This window comes from Aythya fuligula, chromosome 3 (assembly GCF_009819795.1).
Source record: "Aythya fuligula isolate bAytFul2 chromosome 3, bAytFul2.pri, whole genome shotgun sequence".
NCBI lineage: Eukaryota > Metazoa > Chordata > Aves > Anseriformes > Anatidae > Aythya > Aythya fuligula.
The window spans coordinates 117,976,425-117,985,439 of NC_045561.1; the positions used below are offsets into that span (position 1 = coordinate 117,976,425).

General features: G+C 56.6%; 1 protein-coding gene across 1 annotated transcript; it reads right to left on the minus strand.

The window, feature by feature from the left end:
- Positions 1 to 22: 22 nt before the first annotated feature.
- Positions 23 to 6,769, minus strand: PBK (PDZ binding kinase). The gene is made up of 8 exons (XM_032184954.1): positions 6,716 to 6,769; positions 5,587 to 5,648; positions 4,549 to 4,639; positions 4,280 to 4,422; positions 3,108 to 3,277; positions 2,403 to 2,532; positions 1,431 to 1,607; positions 23 to 527 (listed from the first exon to the last, which is right to left on the minus strand). The coding sequence occupies exons 2-8, from the start codon at positions 5,630 to 5,632 to the stop codon at positions 322 to 324; spliced, it is 963 nt and encodes a 320-aa protein (XP_032040845.1). The 5' UTR covers positions 5,633 to 5,648; positions 6,716 to 6,769; the 3' UTR covers positions 23 to 321.
- Between the last annotated feature and the right edge of the window lie 2,246 nt (positions 6,770 to 9,015).

Sequence of the window (9,015 nt, forward strand, 5' to 3'; positions counted from 1 at the left end):
AAAAAAGCACTAATTACACAAGTTAGAGAACAAATTCTTTCCAACGTCTGCCACAACCATCAACCAGAGGCGGGGATAAGTTAAACACAACCAGGGGAGGGTTTTAAACAGCTCAGGGGCACTTCGGGAAGGCCTCGGGGGGGCATCGCACGGAGCGTGGAGCTTATTGAGGGAACCAGAGCGAGCTCCGGGCACATCCTTAAACCAGGGCTAAAAAGGGCCATTGCTGAACAGGTTTAGGCTCTGCAGAGAGCAGATTTCACCACCTAGGAGGGTAACACAGCTCCGGGAACGGCCTCGCTGGCTCAGGAGCCGGGGTTGTCACTGTGGGGGCAGGCTGGCTTCCAGGGCTGCCACGATGTGAGCGGCCGAGGGGCGTTTCTGCGGCTCCTCGCTGGTGCAGATGGAGAAGAGCTCGATCATGCGCTGGTAGGAGGGGTCCAGCTCCTCCATGTTCAGGGCCGGCCGCGTCCCCAGCGCCGCGTAGTACGCCTCCTCGTCGAAGTCGTCTTCGTCAAAGGACTCGTCTGGAAAAAGAGGGGGGGCACCTCAGGGCTCGTGCTGCGAGCTGAACCCACCTCCCTTGGGCTCCGGCAGCCCTCAGAGCCCGATTTTCTCCTTGTTCTTTAAGGGGTGTTGATGTTAAAGCTGTGCTTGTCTTATTTCTCCCAGCAGGGCAAACCTGAGCTGCAGAGCTTGGCTGGAGGAAAGGCTGCAGCCAGGAGACACCAGAAATGTGAGCAAAATGCCCCGGGGCTGCAGGCAGCTAAAATCCAAGGCAGGCAGTGGCTGCAGCAAGCAGAGCTGCCCCTGCCCAGCCTGCACCACTTCAGCTCTGCCCCATCAGCTGCCTCCAAATGTTTTTGCTGTGCCCAGGCACAGCCCTGAGGCTCGGGGACATCTTTTAAACCCACCCCCAGAGCAGGGAGCCACGCTGATGGGAATCTGAGGAGCAGCTGAGTTTCAAGGAGCTCTCTCCATCTGTGCTGAAGCTCTTACAAAGCTCTGGTTTGTGGTGATTAATTGCTGTCATCGATCAGCCTCTCGTTTAGAGTTACGAAGCCAAACAGCTGAGAACAGCCCAGGGATGAGCTCCAGGATGGTGCTGAGCACGCCTGGGAAGCAAAGCAGCTTCGGAGCAGGGTGTACAGAGCCAAACGGGCAGGCAGGGCGCTCGTTTTCCTTTTTTCCCCCTCAAAAATCACCCAAGAACAGCTCGGATGGATTCGGGCTGTCTGGTTTTGTGGGATTTTTGGGGTGGTGCAGATAAAAACATTCGTGAGGCTTTTATATTGCATCCAGGGGAGACCCAGCACCTTGGCGGTGCTGAGGCGGACCGGAAAAACCCAATCCTATTCAGGGAGAAACTTCCAGAAAGGCTTTTTTTCCCCCCCCCCCGGCAAACGCAGCAGCGAGGCACGGCCACCAACCTTCGTCGTCGGTGCCAGTGCCCAGGTTGAGGTGAGGCACGGCCAAGGTCATCATCTCCCAGAGGGTCAGCCCGAAGGCGAAGATGTCGGCTTTGTCGGTGATCACTCCCTCGTCCTGCAGAGCCTCTTTGGGTTTCCAGGGCTCGGTGCCGATGTAGGAGCCCTGGGGGTCGCTCACTGCAAGGAAACCGAGGCGGTTGGGGGTGAAGGACAAAGCCACCGGGTTCCCTCCGCCTCCACCCCCTTCGTTTGCTTCAAATTCCCATCAAATTCCCATCAAATTCCCATCAAATTCCCATCAAATTCCCATCAAATTCCCATCAATTCGACGCCTCCGGCACCCTGAGTGGCCTTGGGAGAGGGGAAATGCTCCCCCCTCTCGGCCTGAAATCAGCCCCGCTGCCTCTCCGTGCCCCCTCGCGTCCTCTGCGGGCGTGTGCTGAGTCCTCAGGACCAAAAAAAAGGCAAAATTGGGGAAAAAAAAAACCAAAAACTTGGGGGCTGGGTGGAGAGAACCCTGAAATCGGCCCCAAACCAGCACTTCTGCTACGATCCTTTCTGGGAGGCTGTGCCCGGGCTCTGCCTCCAGCTCGATCGCTCCTTGCAAAAGGGACCAGCTCCTAAAAATCAAAGGGAACAGCTCCTAAAAACCCAAAGGGATCGGCTCCTAAAAACCCTAAGGGAACGGCTCCTAAAACCCCAAAGGGACCGGCTCCTAAAACCCCAAAGGGACCGGCTCCTAAAACCCCAAAGGGACCGGCTCCTAAAACCCCAAAGGGAACGGCTCCTAAAACCCCAAAGGGAACGGCTCCTAAAACCCCAAAGGGAACGGCTCCTAAAACCCCAAAGGGAACGGCTCCTAAAAACACATCAGAGCAGCTCCTAAAACCCAAAGGGAACAGCTCCTAAAAACAAAAGGGAACGGGAACGGCTCCTAAAACCCAACGGGACCGGCTCCTAAAACCCCCCTACCCGTCATGTTCTCGTCCAGGGGCAGGGAGACCCCCACGTCGCAGATCTTCACGGCCTCGAAGTCTCCTTTCACCACCACGTTGGAGGATTTGATGTCCCCGTGGAGCAGCTTCTTGTCGTTGTGAAGATACTGGGAGGGGACAGGGGGGGCAGAGAGAAGATGTCAAAGCCCCCCCGTGGGTACCCGTAACCACCGAGGAGCCATCGGGTTTAGAGAGCCAAGCACCAAATCCTTCGTGTTTCACGTTAAAAATTTGGGGATGGGTTAAAACCCGCTTGCAGGGCGCGGGGCGGGCTGCTCCGCTCTGCTTTTGGGGTTTTTTTAGTGCAAAATTGGGGTAATTTCTTTGGGATAAACCCTTGGAAGCAGCCACCGGTTTATTTCAGGAGCTCAGAGCTGTGTCTGCAGCACCAAAGTCCCTGCCCCAGCTTTCCTCCCAGCGCCCGAAAAGCCCCGGGGAGCTTTGGGAGCAGCTCTCGGAGCCGTGCTGTGGTTCAAAACCCTAAAAAAATCACCTTTCCCCCAAACTCACAGCCCTCAGAACCACCTTTTTCCAGCAGCTCAGCCGGGGAGAGGCGCGGAAACGGCACCAAGCTCCCTGCTGCGAGCGTCTCCCAACCCCGACCCACCTCGTAGGAAAACTCACAGCATCTCCTCACCCCCTACGGGATTGGGGTTTTGTTCCCCCCGGCCCCACAACGCACCTTCAGCCCCCTCGCCATGCTCAGGGCCACCTTGAAGATGGTGGCGGCGGGGAAGGGGCCGAGGCGGGCGGCGTTCCTCTCCTCGATCAGGTCGCTGAGGGATTTTTCCCCCCCGTACTCCATGGCCAGGCACATGCTCCCGTCGTTGGCCTCGGTGAAAGCGCGATAACCTTAAAAAAATAATAATAAAAATCACATTTTTTAGACAAAAGGAGCCGGAACCGGCGTTTTTTGGGGGCTGGGGGCTGGCACGGATTCACCCCCAGGCGTCCCGGTGGTTTTGTGGGGTGGTTCCTGGAGAGGTGACACCCCCAGGGGTGGCCGTGGGGGACCTGCGTGGCACCGAGCTTGGGGACGAGCCCCAGATTTGGGGCACGGAGCGAGGGGAGCTCCCCCAAAAAGCCCCCAGCTCGGCTTTGCGCCCCCTAAAAGGGCACGGGGAGGGGTTTTCCCCGATCCTCATGGGACAGAGAAACAGGAAAAAAGGGGAATTTGTTGGTTTTTTTATTTATTTGTGGGGCTGACACCTGCAGCTGAGGAGCCGGGGAGGGAATAGGGGACACAGGGACAAGGTGGCGTTTGCAGGAATCTCCCCCTGGGGATATTTCAATGTTTTTTTTTGAAGAAAAAAGGAAAAAAAGAAAAAATAAATGTGCTTTTTTTTTTAAAAAAAAAAAAAAAAAAAGCTGGAAAGGTCAAGATTTTGTGTGTTTGCAAATTCCTGCCAGAAGCCAGGCGGCGTTTTGGGGTGGCGCAGAGGAACGCCAAACGGAGCGGAGAGATAAGAGGGGAGATAAGAGATAAGAGGGGAGATAAGAGATAAGAGGGGAGATAAGAGATAAGAGGAGAGATAAGAGATAAGAGGAGAGATAAGAGATAAGAGGGGAGATAAGAGATAAGAGGGGAGATAAGAGATAAGAGGGGAGATAAGAGCCTGGAGCGGCTCCTCCAAACACTCCTGGCCCTGAAACACCTCCACGGAGCCTCGATGGGCACATTGGGGGGGGCACAACCTGATCCCACACCCTTCCTGACCCCACGTCCCTAATTCCACGCCTCGAGGGCATCGCCACGCTGCTGCTCCTCCCCGCAGCACCCCCGGGCAGCAGAAACCCGAATTTACCCAAATCGGGGGTTATTTAGCGCTCCGAATTTAATAGGGGGGGGCTCACCCACGATGTTTGGGTGCTGGAGGCCTTTTAGGATCTTGGCCTCGTCGCTCAGCCGCTGCTGGTAGAGGCTCTGCTGCGTCCTGCTGCATTTGGGGTTGATTTTCTTCACGGCCCAGGGGGAGCGGGATAAACCCCGGGGGGACCTAAATGGGGAAAAAAACCGTGAGTTTGGGTCGGAAATGTGAGTTTGGGTCCCGATTTAGGTTTGTGGGATTGGAATAAAAAGGGCTCTGGGAGCCCAAAGGGTTTGGGGTTTGGTGTCCCTGTACCTCTTCATCAGGTAGACGTTGACCCCGGTGCCGTAGCCGAGCTTCTGCATGAAGGGGGAGGCCGGGATGGTGACGGACACCGCGCCCGGCTCTGGGAAAAGATAAAAAAAAAACATAAAAATCACACAAAAAAAGTCACACACAAAAATCACCCAGAAAAAAAAATCACCCAGAAAAAAAAAAATCACCCAGAAAACCAAACAAAACACAAAAACCACAAAAAAACACAAACAAAACGCAAAAAACACACACACAAAAAAGCAAAACACAAAAACCACAAAAAAGAAACAAAACACAAAAAACACGAAAAAAGAAACAAAATGCAAAAACCACAAAAAAAACACAAAACGCAAAAAACACAAAAAGAAACAAAACACACAAAAAAATAAACAAAACACAAAAAACACAAAAAACAAAATCACAAATAAAAAATCACAAAAAAAACAAAAGACAAAAAAAAAGACAAAGACAAAAAAAAGACAAAGACAAAAAAAAAGACAAAGACAAAAAAAAAGACAAAAAAAGACAAATACAAAAAAAAGGCAAAAAAAGACAAAGACAAAAAAAAGACAAAAAAAGACAAAGACAAAAAAAAGACAAAAAAAGACAAAGACAAAAAAAAAGACAAAAAAAAAGAAAAAAAAAAAGACAAAAAAAAAGACAAAAAAAAAGACAAAAAAAAAGACAAAAAAAAAGAAGACAAAACACACACACATATAAAAAAAAGAAAAATCACAAAAAAATCACAAAAAAATCACACACAACAAAAAAAAAAGTTTGCTGGTGAGCAGGCACCGAGGAGGGGACAGCAGGTGGCAGCACCTCTACTCGGTGCTTACACCTGGGTGTAACTCAGCAACCAGCCTGGGAATACTCAGTGCTTACACCTAGGTGTAACTCACCAACCAGACCGGGCATCCTCAGTGCTTACACCTGGGTGTAACTCACCAACCAGAGCAGACATCCTCAGTGCTTACACCTACGTGTAATTCACCATCACCCAGGAATACTCAGTGCTTACACCTGGGTGTAACTCACCAGGCTTCTCCTTCTGCTCCACGTTTTGGGATTTGAGGACTTCCATGGCTGCAAGCTGAGCCCTACAACAGGGAGCAGAGGGTTTACTACACGGCCACCAGCAGCCCCCCGGGGAGAGCACCGAGGAGCTCCCCCCCCCTCGGGGGCTGGGCTCAGCCCCTACACAGCCCTGCTGCTACTCCAAGGGCCCTCTACTACCACTTGGAGCCCTACTACTCCTCAGGTCCCTAACTACTACTATTCTGCAAGCCCCCTACTACTCTGTGGGCTCCCTACTGCTACTACTACTCTGCAAGCCTCCTCCTCCTACTACTCTGTGGTCCTCCTCCTACTCCACAGCCCCCTGCTACTTGGGCCCTTACTACTACACACCCCCTTACTACTCCGTAGCCCCCCTATACTACTACTTGGGCCCCCTATTACTACACGCCCTGCTACTACTGCACAGCCCCCCACTACTACTACTCCGCAGTCCCCCACTACTACACAACCTGCTACTACTCTGCAGCCCCCCTACTACTACTCCTTGGGCTTGCTACTACTCCACACCCCCCTACTGCTACTACTCAGCCCCCCTACTACTCCACACCCCCTTACTCCAACTCCTCGGCCCCCCTACTACTCCACACCCCACTACTACTCCACATCCCCCCTACTACTACTCCTCAGCCCCCCTACTACTACACACCCTTCTACTACTCCACAGCCACCCACTACTACTCAGACCCCTACTACTACTACTCCACAGCCCCCCACTATTACTCGGGCCCCTACTACTACTACTCCACAGCCCCCTATTACTACTCCTTGGGCCTGCTACTACTCCAAACCCCCCTACTGCTACTACTCAGCCCCCTACTACTCCACACCCCCCTACTACTCCACAGTCCCTTACTACAACTCCTTGGGCTCCCTCCTCTCCTCCTACTCCGTAGCCCCCCACTACTCCTCGAGCCCCTACTACACACCCAGTTACTCCTGCCCAGCCCCCTTACTACTACTACTACTCAGCCCCCTACTACTCCTCCTCCTCCCCAGCCCCCTTACTACAACTCCTCGGGCCCCTCCTCCTCCTCCTCCTCCTACCCCCCCCCCCGCTGCTCCTACTCAGCCCCCCCCTTACTCCTACCTCTACTCCTCGTAGTAGCCCCCCCCCAGCCTCTGCCGTTGCCGTTTGAATGCTGCGCGCGCGGGAGCCCCGCCCCCCTCCCCGCCACGCCCCCCTTACGGCGGCCGCGGGCGGCCAAAAAAGACTCGGAAGGCGGGGCGGGGGTGGGCGGGGCTTGGAGGGGTGGGCGGGGTCTGGCCGGGGTGGGCGGGGTTTAGGCGGGGTGGGCGGGGTTTGGGAGGAGTGGGCGGGGTTTAGGCGGGATGGGCGGGGCCTGGGGGGGGCTCTGGGGGTCCCTGGGGCCTGGGGTGGGCTCTGGGGGTCTCCAGGGGCCCCAAATCCCTGGGGGGGGCTGTGTGGGGTCCCCAAGGCCCTGGGGGGGTCTCCAGGGGGTCCCCAATTCCCTGGGGGGTCTCTGTGGGGTCCCCAAGGCCTTCTGGGGTGTGGGGGGGTCTGCATGGGGTCCCCAAAGCCCTTTGGGGGTGTGTGTGGGGGTCCCCATGGGGTCCCCAACCCTTGTGAGGGGTCTGCATGGGGCCCCCAATTCCCTGGGGGGCGGTTTCCAGGGGGTCCCCAATTCCTGGGGGGTCTCTGTGGGGTCCCCAAGCCCTTTGGGGGTGTGGGGGGGTCTCCATAGGGTCTCCAAATCCCTGTAGGGGTCTCTATGGGGTCTCCAAACCCTTGGGGGGGGTCTCTGTGGGGTCCCTAAATCCCTGGGGGAGGTCTCCAGGGGGTCCCCAATTCTTAGGTGGTGTGTGGGGGTCTCCATGGGGTCCCCAAGTCCCTGTGGGGGTCTCCATGGGGTCTCCAAGCCCTTGGGGGGGGGTCTCTGTGGGGATCCCAAATCCCTGGGGGGGTCTCCAGGGGGTCCCCAATTCCCTGGGGGGTCTCTGTGGGGTCCCCAAGGCCTTCTGGGGTGTGGGGGGGGTCTCCATGGGGTCCCCAAAGCCCTTTGGGGGTGTGTGTGGGGGTCCCCATGGGGTCCCCAACCCTTGTGAGGGGTCTGCATGGGGCCCCCAATTCCCTGGGGGGCGGTTTCCAGGGGGTCCCCAATTCCTGGGGGGTCTCTGTGGGGTCCCCAAGCCCTTTGGGGGTGTGGGGGGGTCTCCATAGGGTCTCCAAATCCCTGTAGGGGTCTCTATGGGGTCTCCAAACCCTTGGGGGGGGTCTCTGTGGGGTCCCTAAATCCCTGGGGGAGGTCTCCAGGGGGTCCCCAACCCTTAGGTGGTGTGGGGGGGTCTCCATTGGGTCCCCAAGTCTCTGTGGGGGTCTCCATGGGGTCTCCAAGCCCTTGGGGGGGGTCTCTGTGGGGATCCCAAATCCCTGGGGGGGTCTCCATGGGGTCCCCAATTCCCTGGGGGGGTCTCCATGGGGTCTCCAAGCCCTTGGTGGGGGTCTCCGTGGGGTCCCCAAGTCCCTGGGGGGTCTCCAGGGGGTCCCCAAGCCATTGGGGAGTGTGTGGGGGTCTCCATGGGGTCCCCAAATCCCTGGGGGGGTCTCCATGGGGTGTCCAAGCCCTTGGGGGGGGGGGGTCTCTGAGCCCCCCAGCCCCTGGAGGTGTCGGGGTCCGGCTGTGGGGTGCCCTGCCCTGCTGCAGCCCCCCCCCAAACCCCACAACCAGCCCTCCCATCCCATTGGGACCCCCCCCCAAATACCCATAGGCAGGGCTAAGCCGTGCGAGGAGCCACGGGGGGGGGGGGGTCTCCCCCTGCACCCCAAAAGCTTCAAAACCAGGTTTTGGGGCCGCTGGGGGATAATAAAAAAGCTTTATTTGGGGATAAAACATTTTGGGAAGCGGGGGCCAGGCTGGGAGGGGGCTCTCGGTGACCCCAAGAGTGTCCCCAATTGGGGTGTCCTCAATTGGGGTGTCCCCAATTAGAGTGTCCCCAATTGGGGTGTCCCTTCTTGGGGTGTCCCCTTTTGGGGTGTCCCCAATTAGGGTGTTCCTAATGACAGGGTGTCCCCAGCTGGGGTGTCCCCTTTCAGGGTGTCCCCATTTGGGGTGCCCCAATTGGGGTGTCCCCACTTGGGGTGTCCCCAGTTGGGGTGCTCCATTTGGGGTGTCCTTTCTCAGAGTGTCCCCAATCAGGGTGTTCCCAATTGGGGTGCCCCATTTGGGGTGTCCCCTTTCAGTGTGTCCCCTTTTGGGGTGTCCCCTCTCAGGGTGCCCCCATTTGGGGTGCCCCAATTGAGGTGTCCCCTGTTAGGGTGTCCCCAATTGGGGTGTCCCTTCTTGGGGTGTCCCCAATCAGGATATCCCCATTTGGGGTGTCCCCAATCAGGGTGTCCCCTCTTATGGTGTCTCCTTTTGGGGTGTCCCC

Excerpts from the sequence above, each read along its gene's own strand:
- PBK (XM_032184954.1), bottom strand. The coding sequence starts at position 5,632 with ATGGAAGTCCTCAAATCCCAAAACGTGGAGCAGAAGGAGAAGCCTG. Across the intron at positions 4,640-5,586 it reads GGAGCAGAAGGAGAAGCCTG|AGCCGGGCGCGGTGTCCGTC; the intron begins GTGAGTTACACC and ends ATCTTTTCCCAG. Across the intron at positions 4,423-4,548 it reads AACGTCTACCTGATGAAGAG|GTCCCCCCGGGGTTTATCCC; the intron begins GTACAGGGACAC and ends TTCCCCATTTAG.